At 36.3% G+C, this 15,115-nt stretch overlaps 1 protein-coding gene across 2 annotated transcripts in view; it reads right to left on the minus strand.

The window, feature by feature from the left end:
• Positions 1-15,115, minus strand: part of NME7 (NME/NM23 family member 7) — a 236,397-nt gene that overhangs the window by 93,844 nt on the left and 127,438 nt on the right. For both annotated transcript variants that reach the window (XM_011933423.1, XM_011933424.1), the window contains exon 10: positions 12,970-13,071. In XM_011933423.1, coding sequence (XP_011788813.1) covers positions 12,970-13,071 — 102 coding nt within the window. The remainder of the gene's footprint in view (positions 1-12,969; positions 13,072-15,115) is intronic.

Raw genomic sequence — 15,115 nt, forward strand, 5'->3', positions numbered from 1 at the left:
CACCAACATGGCACAAGTATACATATGTAACAAACCTGCACGTTATGCACATGTACCCTAGAACTTAAAGTATAAAAAAAAAAAAAAAGTCACATAAGAAAACAGTCAAAGAAAGGAAAAGTATTTACCCCATTGCCTTCTCCCTTTTGATATATTTAGGAAAACAAGACTGTCACGTACATTTGAATCAATTGCATGGTGTAGCCTTTTGGTGCTGGTTGCAGCTTCACTGTTTACTTCCTCACCTGCCACAGCTTAAAGCAGCACTATAAGCTGCACTATGCTTTTCAATATGATGCCACTCCTTCCTCTAGGCACCAACAATAGTGGTAAATGTTACAGGTTTATACTTTCCTTTTCTACCCACACCACCACTACCCAAAGCTTTAATATGTACTAAATTTCCTAAAGTTTTGGGATATAGAGGATTTATGCCCTGGAAACACAAATATATTAGACTTAAATTTTAGAAATTATGTTCTGAAAATCCCTTCACCCACCCAGATGCTAAATTCTCTTTCCCCAGGCTCCAGCCTCTGCTCATGGCTTCACTGCTCTTTTCCCTTTTATTTCTTATGTAGAACAGTTTAGCTACACTTTTAGTTTCTTATCCTAGTACAACTTATTCTCCTAGAGCCTCACCTACTTCCCTCTGTACCCTAAATGACTTATGCCTACATTTCTCTATACAAAGCTTTTCCTGCTTGAAAAGAACTACCAGACCAGGTGCAGTGACTCATACTTGTAATCCCAGCACTCCGGATACTGAGGATCACTTGAACTCAGGAGTTTGAGACCAGCCTGGGCAACATGGTGGCACCTCCTCTCTACAAAATATTTCAAAAATTAGCCAGGCATGTAGCACATGCCTATAGTTCCAGCTACTCAGGATGCTGAGGTGGGAGGATTGCTTGAGATGGGGAGATCCAGGCTGCCACTGCACTCCAGCCTGGGTGATAGAGCAAAACCCTGTCTCAAAATACCAACAACAACAATGAAAATAAAGCAAAGCAAAGAAAAAATATTAGTATTTCCTGTTAAGGCATTTTAAAATTTTTTCCAATTTTGAATTTTTTTTTTTTTTTTTTTTTTTTTACTATACCCCAATGCCAATCAATGCAGCCTGCCAAAAGTCTTCATATACAGTAGCCCTGGGAAAGAGGAAAAATCCTTTGCAGAGAATACCCTTTCCCATTGGAAGTAATCTAATGGGATAATAGCATTTATCATTAATTCCACTAACAAAAATAAGAGACTAAGATTTCAGATGACGTGAGATATCTCTTTTGAAAGCAACTCCATCCTTAAGTGCCCTGGACCTTAAATACAACTTTTTCTCCTATAAGGGTGAAGCTTCTTCTTGCCAAAGATCCAGACTTTCCTTAGGGAAACCTGAAGACAAATGGGAGGAGCTGTAATTTCCCATAAGTAGGAGCTCTTCATTTCTTTGGAATTTTCCTTCTTCGCCAAGCCAAATTTAACTCCTTCTTTAAATTATAGCTCCAGGCATCGTTTCCTCAGGGAAGCCTTTTCTAAATAGCCTATTCCCTAGGCCTTGCCCCATCTCCTCTCCACCCAACACAGACTGGGTTGGGTTCTTTTGCAGTACAGTCAGCCTCCATATCCATGAGTTCTGCATCTGCAAAGTCAACCAACCGTGGATCAAAAATATTTAGAAAAATAAAAAATTGTACAGAGTTCCAAAAAGCAAACTTGAATTTGCCATGTGCTAAGTACTACATTGAATCCACACAAATTAAGTGATGTGTAGGCATTGTATTAGGTAGTAATAGTAATCTGGATGTGAATAGGCTACATGCAAATACTATACCATTTTACATAAGGGACTTAAGTATGCTCAGATTTTGGTGTGTGAGGGGCGCCTGGAACCAAGTCCCCAAGATACCAGAGGATGGCTGTATTTCCTGAGCATCCTGTACTTCTCACTAAGATAACCTTTATCATATCTTATTATAATTATTATGATTTGAGATAGGATCTCACTGTGTTGTCCAGGCTAGTCTCGAGGTCCTGAGCTCACGTGATCCTAACACCTCAGCATCTGAAGTAGCTGGGACTACAGGTATGTATCACTGTATCTAGTCTACAATACATTATTGCAATTTATTTGTCTGATTCTCCCAGTATACTGAGAGCTTCTTAAAGGTCTCAACTCATCTTTGAATCCCCAATAAATAAACATGGTATCAGGTTCATAGCAAGTCTTTAATAAATGCCTGAATATGCATAGATAATAACAGTTGAAATAAATAAATAAATAAATATTTACTCTAAATCTCCTAATCTGAAATGTGTTCCAATATACCTTACATGATAAAGAAGCTACAGAAACTTGATGGAAGGAAGGTGAAGGAGACATTCCGAGACAGCTTTTCCTCATTTTCTTATCATTTTGGTTTACCTCCTTCATGAAAGATTTTCACAAATCACGAGTTTAAATCTGGACTTACATTTCAGTTATGCATGATTTTCCCAACCTCTATACTTTAGCTTTCAACCCCATAGGTTGTTTTGAAAAATGGGCCTGTACTTAATACCCCTACCTGTAAATTATTCCAATGAAAGGATAACTTAGAAAGCAAATGAAAAGTTAATTAAAAAATAAATCTAATTGACCTTTTGTGGATGTGGGTGGGAGTAGTTTAACTGTACTTCTAAGCTTTTATAATTTAACACAACATCTATTTAAAAATTCTAAGTGAATATAAATAAACTTCATTACAGTTCAATTTTAAGAGGTATACAATTAAAAGGTAAATTATTTAGAGTGATCAACCATCCCACTTTCCCTGAGGTTGGGGGATTTCTCAGGATGCTGGTCTTTCAGTGTGAAACCTGTGACAGTCCTGGCCAAATTGGGAACGGTGTTGGTCACTCCAACTAATATATGACATTGAGATGAGGGTTTTCTTTCCTTTTCTCTGTTAAACAAATGTTTCTTCATTAAACACATGATTATTTTCTCCAGGATTATTTTTTAATCACTTAATAGGTATTACCAGTTATTGCATGCAAATCACTTCAAATAAAATAAATTACTAACACATATTTTTTTATATACTCACTGTACTTGGATTACTTTCAATTTTCTTATGTTAAAGTGCATTTAAACCACTTAATACTTTCCTGAAAGTGTATTTTTAATTATTTTTACATTTGCTAAAGTTACCAAAATGCTTATAAAATAAATTAAGTTGATTATCTAAGAAAAATGTTTCTTTTACTATAAACTAGTAATAGAAATGCCTGGCACATGTTAATCTGTGGATATGCCTGTTATCTCTGGTTAGGTATAAACGCCTTCTCTAAGTGTTGTTATGTACTAAATTGACAGGCAGGAATATGAATTCACCTTCCATTTTCTCATCAATAGAGTGAGATAAAATCATAACAGAGTAGAGAGAATTCTGTTTTATTCCATGTCTACCCCGTAGAACTAAGGATTCTTCCATTTCCCTTTTTCTATTTCATCAATTTAACCTTCATCTACTCATCCACTTGAGATAAAAAGTAAAAAAGGTAAACACATGGTAAATAACACCCGACTATTTCTCACCATGTCTACTACCACCATCCTGGTCCAACTAACCATCATCTTGTACCTGGATTATAACTTCCACTCTTGTCTTTAGACTATTCTCAATACACTAGTTACAATGATTCTTTTTAAAGTCAAATTATGTCACTCTACTCTCCAAACTCTTCAATAACTTATAGCCCCAGTTAGAGTAAAAACTAAAGCCATTATGAGAGCCTATGAGGTCTGCTCTGTCCCTCATCTCTCTGACCTTATCTTCTACCTTGCTCATTACATGGTGTTCCTAGATTACCTCAAGCAAGCTCCTCTTCCAAGGCATGTGCACTGGCTGTTCCTTCTGCCTAGGATGCTCTTCAGTGAGAAATCAGCATGGCTGGCTTTTACAAGAGCTTTATATGTATATAAATATATGTATATATGTTTACATATATTTATATGTATTCAAGTCTTTATAGGTATACAAATATATGGAAATATATTTGTATACATATATACTGTGTGCCAGGTAGTATATGTGCCAGTAGAATATATACATATATTTACATATATTTATATACATATAAACTTGAACACACATGCACATACACACAAAAGTTTTTTGAGACAGGGTCTCACTCTGTCAGTCAGGCTGGAGTTCAGTGGTGCGATCATGGCTCACTGCAGCCTTGACCTATTACAGGCATGTGCCACCATGCCTGGCAACTTTTGTTTTTTTTGTAGAGACGAGGTTTTACCTTGTTGCCCAGTCTGGTTTGTTGTTGTTGTTTGTTTTTTTTATTATTATTATTTTTAAATAGAGATAGGGTCTTGCTATATTGACCAGGTTAGTCTTGAACTCCTGGCCTCAAACCATCCTCCCGCCTCAGCCTTCCAAAGTGCTGGGATTACAAGCATGAGCCACTGTGCCTGGCTAAATCTTTTCTTAAATATCACTTTCTTAGTGAGACCTTCTCTGATGACTCCAACATATAATCAAATCCTATCTACACTTCCTTAACTCAGGTCGCTTCCTTTCTTCATTTTTCATCTTATGAAATACTACATATTCTATTTTTTATTTGTTTATTATCTGTCTCCAACTAGAATGTAAGCTTGGCGCCCACTGAGAAGATTTTCTCTCTGTCTCTCTCACTTTCTCATTTGTTTTGTTCACTGGTGTGTCCTTGGTGCCTAGAATACTGCCTGGCACCAAGTTAGGCCCTCAAACATTTATGAATACGTGAGGGATTGAAGGGCAACTGTGAAGTCCTGTAAGTCAGCTTCTCTTTTCTTAGCTTCCTGGAACCTAAAATTCCAAAACTGAAATTTTCTTTTAAAATAAAAATAATCTGTTTAAAAAGTAAAGGAAAAGGAAAAGCCCAAGGGAATGGTAATATATTGATTCTGAATAGTAATTTGTGTCTCAGTGTGACCAAATTGACCAGACCTGCTTAGAGACTTTGTTCTGTTAAGAAAGTAGAGGAAGCCAGGGCTGAGATCCCAGGACTACGGCAAGAAGAGGAAGAAGCCAAGCAATATAATCTATTTCTTTCACATTTTCAGTGGAGCTGGTCTTGACTTCACAGACAATGACATTTTGTTTATTTACTTATGTTTAAGTTGTAAAAGCTTTACATTTTAAGTTTTATTTGGAAAGAATTGTAAATTAATAGAAAAATTACTAATAGACTACAGATAATTTGTTTTTGCTATGAATCATTCAAAAATAAGTTGCTAACCTGATGCTCCATTACCTCCAAATATTTTAGTTTATATTTCTTACCAATAAGTACAGCCCCCTATATAACCACAATACAGTCTACATACTTAGACCCCGGTAAGGTCTCACTAATTATCTCAATAATGTCCTTTACGGCCAATGAATCCTGACTTGGAATCACATGCTGCATTTAGTTATCATGTCTCTTCAGTGTTTTTCAGTCCCGAACAGTTCCTCAGTCTTTCTTCAACTTTGTGACCTTCATATTTCTAAAGATTAGAGGCCATGGGCATGTCATAGTTCTGTATAATTGAATTCAGTTATAAATATTTGGCAGGAATATAACAGAAATAATGTTATATTCTTTTTATTTCATCCTATCTTGTGGTACATAATTTGATTTTCCTCCAATCTATAATATTCATTTTGATCACTATTTTTTAAATATTTCTTACTGTCTGCCAGCCTATGTTAACATTATTAACTATAATATTAAGGGGTTTTATTGTAATTAGTAAATCTTTTGTGGGAAGGGATTTTGAAACTATGTATATCCTATTTTAAACAAAATTTCGGTTAATTAATTAATTACTATTTGTCTAAATTCTTGATTTCCTATTTTAGTAACAGTGAACAGATTATAATGTGTTGCTATCATTATTTACTTTGATGCTAAAATTGGTTTCGATTCAAGTAGTGGAACCCCTTCAAGTTGGCTTCTGTGTCCTATTGACACGTCACCATTACTCTGGCATAATAAGATTTTCAAAGATCATATTGTATTTTCCTTCCCCCAGTTCTGGAATTTGCCATTTCATTTCTCTGAGGATCTTCATTTTCTAGAGTGAAGAATGCTATTTAGAGGTTAAGATCTGGAAACTAGGTATGTTCTTTGCTATGGAATATGTGTATGGGAACACATGCATACATATATATAGATGTATTTTTCTGAGTGTGTACACATACACACATTTATATCTTTTATTTCTACATTTAATCTGCGTATATTGAAAGCCATGACTTCATATCATATCTCCAATTCCAATTCGAACACAAAGGTCATTGCAGTTTTCTCATTTTCTGTATTTGTATATCTCTCCTCTGAGAGAAATCTGGCTCCTACTATCTTTAATTTATTTAGTTATTTGATCAATTCTACCACATATAACCAATCTCCCATATCTGTCATCACCTATTCCCCATGAAGATGCTCTTCTCATCTCACACAGGCACCCAGACGATGCCTCTCACCCAGATGCCTTGGTCATGCTAATCAGGCTCTGACTCACCAGGCCAGATCTCCCTTCTGTATCAATGCCCATCTGGCACTGGGCTGCCTCCACATGCGAATGCTCTCTTCACCTCACTCAGGTTCTGACTCCCCATGCCAGGCTGCTCCCCCGGATCACAGGCACTCCTCTCTGTGCATAAGATCAGGCACCCTACGCCAGGCCACTCCTTCTACAGGGAAACTATGCTTACCCCACCTTGGCTCTAAAACCCCATACCAGGTTCTCTTTCCAAGTCTGAACCATCCTCATCTTACACTAAGCTGTTCTCAGGTGTGGATGCTCTCCTCTTCTTAGATTTCCTGTTTAACAGATTTTGGATATTCATATATATGTATATATGAATACAGATATATGAATATATACATATATACACATTTATACATATATATTTAACAGAGCTGTAATATTTTACATATCATGCCATACTACAATATGAGTGGTGAAAACAAGGCAAATTCAAAAGTCTGGGGGAAATCCTGGACTCTTTTTTTGTTTTTTAATAGGACCATATTCTGTTTCAAAAAGTCCATTCATTTGTCCAGTACATGACTCTAGACATATTCTTCCATTCATTTGTTCCACCATCAACTATTTATCAAGTGCTTTCCACATTCTAGGTACTCTGCTAGAAATACTAAGATGAATAAAACATTATCTTAGGCCACAATTTTAGGGAGTAGACAGATGGTAAATAAATACAGTAAAATTTAACAGGTGATATAAACATAGTATATATAGGGTAAAATGAGGCCACAAAAGAGGAAGTAGCCATTCTATCTGAGGGTGATGGGGCCAATATTGAATTCCCAGATGCTTGGGCAAAGTTTCAATAGCTGAGAGAGAGGAAGTACCTCTGTCAATAAGATAATAAGAGAATATAGAAACAGAGGAAAGAATGAAGAAAGACACTGGTTTACTAAGGAAGAATAAACAGTTTGATATACATATGTATAATTTTTTTTTTTAGACAGTGTAACTTTCTCACCCAAGCTGGAGTGCAGTGGTGCAATCTCAGCTCACTGCAACCTCCACTTTCCGGGTTCAAGCGACTCTCCTGCTTTTGCCTCCTGAGTAGCTAGGATTACAGGCACCCGCCACCATGCCTGGCTAATTTTTATATTTTTAGCGGAGATGGGGTTTCGCCATGTTGGCCAGGCTAATCTCGAACTCCTGACCTCAAGTGAATCACCTGCCTTGGCCTTCCAAAGTGCTGGGATTACAGGTGGAACCACCCTGCCCGGCCCAGTTTGGTATTAGTGGAGGGTAAAGTGCAAATGCAGAGGACACAAAATGCAGCAAGAAATGAGGCTAGAAGTAGGAATGGCTGTTTCATGGAGGACTTTGAAAGCCTTTCTATGGAAGGTAATAGGGAGCCACTGCAGGGCTTTAAGCAGATATTTTAAATAAATTATAGAAATGCAGTCTTATCAGTCCACACATTGTATTTTATTAAAACTTAATCTCATTTTACTTTGTAGATAGTAAATAGAAATTACAAGTCTAGTATCCCCCCTCCCTAATGAACTGTCTTGTGCACCACTCTCCTCTTTGGCCACCTCTTCTAGAGGGGCTGAAAGAAATTTTGTTAATACATAATGAGTGTTCCTTCCAGCTATTATAAGATCAGGAAGGGGAAGAATATGCCAAAAGCACAGACATCAACGATGAAATGATGTCAATCTGCAACATATATAGTTACAAACTGATTTAATGGTCACTGTTAGGCTGAACTTTCCTTTGAATCAATTTATAAAATAGCTCTATATCTTAGAAAATAATTTGTTAGAAGCAGGACCCATTTTGACAGAAAAAATATTTAAATAATAAGTTAGTACCAGATGTTAGGTATATATACAATATAGTCAGTTTATTCATTAATTCATCAAACATTTATTGCATGGCCATTAGGTATGCGGCCATCTTCCAAGCACTAATTATATTTGCACATCTTGTCACCAAGGGTCTTTCTTTAGATATGGGAAAGACTAGGCAATGAAGAAATGAATTTCTAAATTATTTTAAGAAAATACAATACATGAATAGACTAGCACATCTGCTGTTTAAGGTAAGATTACTATTTAATTATTGATTCTATCTCTTCCCTAGAGCTAGATCATACATTCTTCAAAAAATAAACCTGTATTGGTTTGATCATTAATATAGACCTAGTAGCACCTAGCAGTTACCGGCATGGAGTAAGCATTCAATATCCATTTGTTGGCGAGGTGGAGAAAAAAGGGGGAAAGACAAGAATGGAGAAAAGGAATCAAATGGATTTTGAAATTCTGAGACGAAAGGGAAAGAGCCATTTTATCGTCCTCAAAACATAGTTTGAATGTAACTACTAAAGTATTTCTTCTGATTTGAAAACACCCATCAAAGGCATACAGTCCTGCCTGACACCCTGGATCTCCACTTGGAAACAGAAGATAACTCAGGAGTCTGAGACACAAGAGAATTAGTTCTTATAAGTATATGCCTCCTCATTCAAAAGTTCATTAACTTTCAGGTTTCAAGATAAAAAGTATTTTTCTTATTATAAAAGTCATATAAGACTTCAAAGAAATTTTGCAAAATATAGGAAAGCAGAACTGAAACATTATCATATTTCCACCTCCTAAGGACAACCACTGTTAACATTTTACATGTAAAATCAGTTCCAAATTTTAAAATCCCTGTGGTGCAACTTTCCATAATGCTATGAGGAACCTACAAACAACTAAAATGAACCAAAAAAACATAATAGAGTAATGCCATCCATGCTTAATGAGACAGGGCCCTGAAAGAGTTTCAAGATTGAGCTATCATGAGGTTACGAGGTCCTTAAGGAAATATAACATGTTCTAGTCACCTTTACTATGCCCCAGCAACAGGACCTAGGAGTGAGCCTTGTACATACTATTCACTCAGTAAATGTTCCTTGAATAAATACCTAGAAAAAAAATGGGAACCAGCATTTTTTTTTTCTTTTCAGGACTCTTCTTTGTATGATCATGAACCTGCTCACTCCCCAGCTCCTCCCCAATGACCCCATCCTTTATCATTCCTTGCACTGAACATTAGTTCCAGCAGTAATAAAGAGCTTGCTGTAGCCCCAAAGTGTTGCTGTTTTAGGCATTCAAAACTTTAACCATATCATTTCCCACCTTCATCACTAAGCTAAGTTCTAATTCCTTACAATTCAGCTCAGAAGCCATGTTTCCCCTGACCTTTGTCACATATCTTAGTCCATTTTCTTTTGCTACAATATCTGAGACTGGCTATTTATGGAGAAAATAAATGTATTTCTGCTGGGTGAGAGCATTTGAAAAATTTTTTAAAAGTTATTTCTGTAAGAAATAACTGTAAGTTCTGGAGGCTGGAAGGCCTGAGAGCATGGCACTAGCATTTGGTGAAGGCCTTACTGTATCATAACATGATGAATGATATCACATGGCGATAGGGCAAGAGTGTGCATGTCAGCTCAGGTCTCCCTTCCTTTCTCATAAAGCCGTTAGTCTCACCATGGAGGCCTCACCATGATGACCTTATCTAATCCTGTTACCTCTCAAAGGCCCCACTTCCAAATACCATCAACATACACATATGGGGATTAAGTTTCCAACACATGAACTTTTGGGGGACACATTCAAACCATGGTTTCACACATTCCCAGGCTAAGTGCTATAATTCTGGGTTCCCATAGTACCTGCAAATATCTAACAATGCAATTGCCATACTGCATGGAAATTAGCCACTTACAGTTGTTTACCCACAGGCTAAGATCTTTGAGGCTTATATTATATACAACTTTATTACATAATATATACAACAAAAATATAGAAAAAATATATATATAATTATGTGTGTATACACACACACACACACATATATATATATGTAATTTTATAGCAATAGGGTCTCACTATATTGCCCAGGCTGGTCTCCAACTCCTGGCCTCAAGCAACCCTCCTGCCTTGCCCTCCCAAAATGCTGGGATTACAGGTATGTGCCACTATGCCCAGCCTGGGCTTCTATCTCTGTATTCACAAATACTGACATGGGCTCAATAAATGTTTATTGAATAAATGAGAGAACAAATAATGAATCATCTTATTTCTTTCCTTTTTTGTTTCAGTTTTTGTCTCTTTAATTTACTCCTGTTTGTTAGATCAAGCTGATCACTCAGTTTTACTTACCTTAAAAAAAAGTACAAAAAACCCTCTTGCCCATCAAACAGAAATCAGAAATTTAAAATGTCAAAAATGGCAAAAACTGAGTTACCTTTACTCATCTAGCCAAAAATCAATCCCTTCCTAATTTCTTATAATTAATTTTCAATAAACAGCATCATTACCAATTTCTCTCAATGTCCTCTGCAACAGAGTCACCCTGTAATCATTACTCTATCACAACCACATGTATTATTTAAGTATCTATTCCTTCTCCCCAAAAAGATATAAAGGAGGTCCTCCCAACTTTCTCTATTGATGTCATTAGGTCTGTCTCTTTCTATTTCTAGAGCCTCTGTCTTTAATCTCTTCCAATTTAGTTTGATCTAGCTGCATCAAAGTAACAATTCAGTATAGTCAAAATTAAGCTGCATACAAGGAATTCCAATTTCCTATGATATGGGATTCAAATTAAATAGAATTAAAATTTTTATCCTGCCTTCTAAGGCTAAAATCATACCCATCTCTACCAGAATTCTCTACCATATTTCCTCTATCTAAGAAAATGTATTTCCTTGTGCTTCCAGCTATGTATTTCCCACCGAAGTCAAGAAAATATTCTTGCTGTATACCATAGTAAATTTGCAAATTTCCTCATTGGTGTTTTTATACATGCTTTAGATCTTTTCTCATTCTCTTTGTGCCCTAATTTGTCTTTCAAACACCTGTTTATATCTCTCTTCCTTCAAGTTTTCTTAACTACTTTCAGGTCATATTAACTGCTTCATTGCTACACAATCCAACATTTAAATTTTACTAAAATAACAATTTCCTTATTTGTATGTGGCACTGTAAGTGTTCTAAAAGATCTTTTAGATTTTTAGATCACTTACAGAGCAAGGAATGATAAAGGATGGGGTCACTGGGGAGGAGCTGGGGAGTGAGCAGGTTCACGATCATAGAAAGAAGAGTCCCAAAAAGAAAAAAGAATGCTGATTCCCATTTTTTTCTAGGTATTTATTCAAAGAACATTTACTGAATGAATATATATATACACACTTTTAGAACATTGAAAACAGGAGTATTGTTCACCCCTACTGGGCTTAATCTAGCAGCACTTTCACACAAGGTGATTTCTTGATAGATGCTGTGGATTTATTGTCTTACATCTAAGGGTATTCAATAAATGGCCAGGCACGGCAACTCATACCAGTAATCTTAACACTTTGGGAGGCTGAGACGGGCTGATCACCTGAGGTCAGGAGTTCAAGACCAGCCTGGCCAACAGGATGAAACCCCGTCTCTACTAAAAATACAAAAACTTAGCCAGGCATGGTGGCACACACCTGTAGTCCCAGCTACTCAGAAGGCTGAGGCAGGAGAATCACTAGAGCCTGGGAGGTGGAGGCTGCAGTGAGCCGAGATTGCACCACTGCACTCCAGCCTGGGCAACAGAGTGAGACTCTGTCTGGAAAAAAAAAAAAAATAAATTAAAAATAAATAAATAAATAATGTCCTGAATAAAATTAAATTGAATTGGCTGTTCAGCTTCAATAAATTACTTATAAATAATAGTAAAATACAGGAAACAGTACATTTAAATTAAGGTTAGTGTTTAAATCAGTAATGCTTCCCACAATCCTCTCCAGTTTCTAATATTTGCATAGAGCTTTATCACAGTGTTCTAATGCTACTTCTACTTGTCACCCTCCCCACACCTATACACACATAACACACACACACACACATACACACACACACACACACACACTGTCAAATGTCCAAGAAAAAGTAGTTTGCTTTAGGAAGAAAACCCAAAGCAAATTGAAAGGTATACTAGTGAACACCGAATTTCATATAAGTCCCATTGACCATATTTACTTATGTATTGGTATGCTGCCACTGTATTTTAAGAGCTTTCTTTATGGGCCCCTATGTCAAAGGATATATAATACCTTAGATACTTTCTATTATGAAGCTTGCAAAACATATTTACCTGGACAATTTAGCAAGAAGAAAGAAAAAAAGAAAATGCCATAGTAAATGCTTCTGCCTATTCTATATTGTCACTAAGTTAACAAAAAAAAATTATCTTTCTTCAAATGCTATGTAAAAATGAATTTTGTAAAGTGCCATTTTGAATTAAAACTTTGTATATTATATTCACTTTTATATTATTTACTTATAGGAACAAACAAAATATTATAAACCTGTTAAAATAGTGAATAGATAACACAAACTAGGCTAATATTTTAAACAATTACTTACAGGATCAGCAGGTCCACAAAATTCTCTAAATGTCTTTGTAGCATTATTCTGTTGAATCTCCATTGCTACGCAAGGGCCAGAATACATTTCTGTCACCATGTCCTATGAAATTTAATATAAAAGAATGAAAAGAATTTTAACAATTTTTAACTCTCCTGTTTTAATTGTGACACTGTTCCACTAATGTCCTTAAAGTCATCTGTGACTTCTTCCCCACTTATATCCCACACATCAAGCAGTTCCCAAATTCTGTCCATTTTTCCTTGAAGAATATTTTTTATATATGCTCTTCTTCTCCATTCCTATCACATTTTAATGTAATGTTTTTTTTTTTTGTTTTTTTTTTTTTGAGACGGAGTCTGGCTCTGTCTCCCAGGCTGGAGTGCAGTGGCCGGATCTCAGCTCACTGCAAGCTCCGCCTCCCGGGTTTACGCCATTCTCCTGCCTCAGCCTCCCGAGTAGCTGGGACTACAGGCGCCCGCCACCTCGCCTGGCTAGTTTTTTGTATTTTTTTAGTAGAGACGGGGTTTCACCGTGTTAGCCAGGATGGTCTCGATCTCCTGACCTCGTGATCCGCCCGTCTCGGCCTCCCAAAGTGCTGGGATTACAGGCTTGAGCCACCGCGCCCGGCTAATGTAATGTTTTATTATCCAACACTTTCATTATTTGGAATGATCTTCTAGTATATCTTCCTTGCAAAGGCCTTCTTGAATACAATGTTGTTGAATTCACATTACTAAATATATATATATATATATAAATTTCAAATGTTTTATCCTAAAAAACCTTTTAAGAATCATAACGCATTCTAGCAACAAGAAAATAATAGGACCAGATTTATTCTACCACATTAAACATCTAGACACTAGACAAAATATATGAAACACTAGTTTTCATACAGTGGGTGATGGGCAGCACAGGTCTATGACCCCTGAAAGTATGGAAACAGATGAGGTGAGCTGTAGAATTGCTCTGTCTTACTGTCTAGAGGCAGTTTCCAGACCAGTAGACCAGGCAGAGGAAACATAACAGAGCCCAACGTTCTCTGAGTTGAAAAGACAAAGCTTGGACTTTGGGGAGGCCAATGTAGCTCTTATTTTCAGGGAAGAATACTGGAGAGATGAGGAGAGTATGCAGAGAATAAGCTACAGGATCTGCAGAGGAGTTCCCATGAGTCTTTGGCTACTAATCTGTCACATGTGTAGAGGAAACCACTTGAGGCTGGGGAAAGAATTGCCACAAAGTAGACCAAACAGCTCAGAGACAGCACAAGGCTGAGAGGAGTTTATGTTTCTACCAGTCAGAGTGAAAGGCCTTTTTATATGATACATGGAGCATCAGGGAGAGTCCTCAGAAGGGTACTGCACCATCGTAGTTGACCTAAATTAGCCCTAGATTATAAGATGCCCTATAGCCATCCTACAAAGATAAAAAGCAAGACTCAAAAGTTTCAAATTGATTTCAAGTGATTTAACTAAGTGCCAGGCCAAAATTGAACACTCTTTACAAATCTACCATGTAACACTGTAAATTTTACAATATGCAGCATCCAATAAAAAATTACCAGGCAGGCAAATATGTAGGAAAATACTAACAATTACCAGAAGAAAACTCAATAAATAGACCCAGCAATTAAATGACATAATAACATAAGGATATTAAAACAGCTATTGTAAGTTCCACGTTCTCAAATTATACAAGGAAATATGAACATGATGAGCAGAAATTAAAAAATATTTAAAAGATCCAAATAGAACTTCTAGAGATATAATCTAAGACATCTAAATTTAAAAATACACTGAATGGGGTGAACAGGATAAGACATTGCAGAAGAGCAATAAATTTGCAGACATTCAATAGAAACTATTCAAAAATAAGCATAGAGAGAAAGAAAAATGAAGAAGAAGAAAAAAGCCCTGCTGTGCAACCATGTCAAGCTGTCTATTATATGTGTAATTAGAATCTCAGAAGAGAAGGTGATAAACATAAAATATATTTTTAAAAATAAGTGCTAAAAACTTTCCAAATTTGCTGAAACCCATAAACCTATAGATCCAACAGAACACAAGGATAATAAATGCAAACAGAAGTACACTAGGATGCATCACAATAAAATTAGGTAAAAACAAAAAGCCTTTTAAGCAGC

Source organism: Colobus angolensis, unplaced genomic scaffold (assembly GCF_000951035.1).
Source record: "Colobus angolensis palliatus isolate OR3802 unplaced genomic scaffold, Cang.pa_1.0 Scaffold126, whole genome shotgun sequence".
NCBI lineage: Eukaryota > Metazoa > Chordata > Mammalia > Primates > Cercopithecidae > Colobus > Colobus angolensis.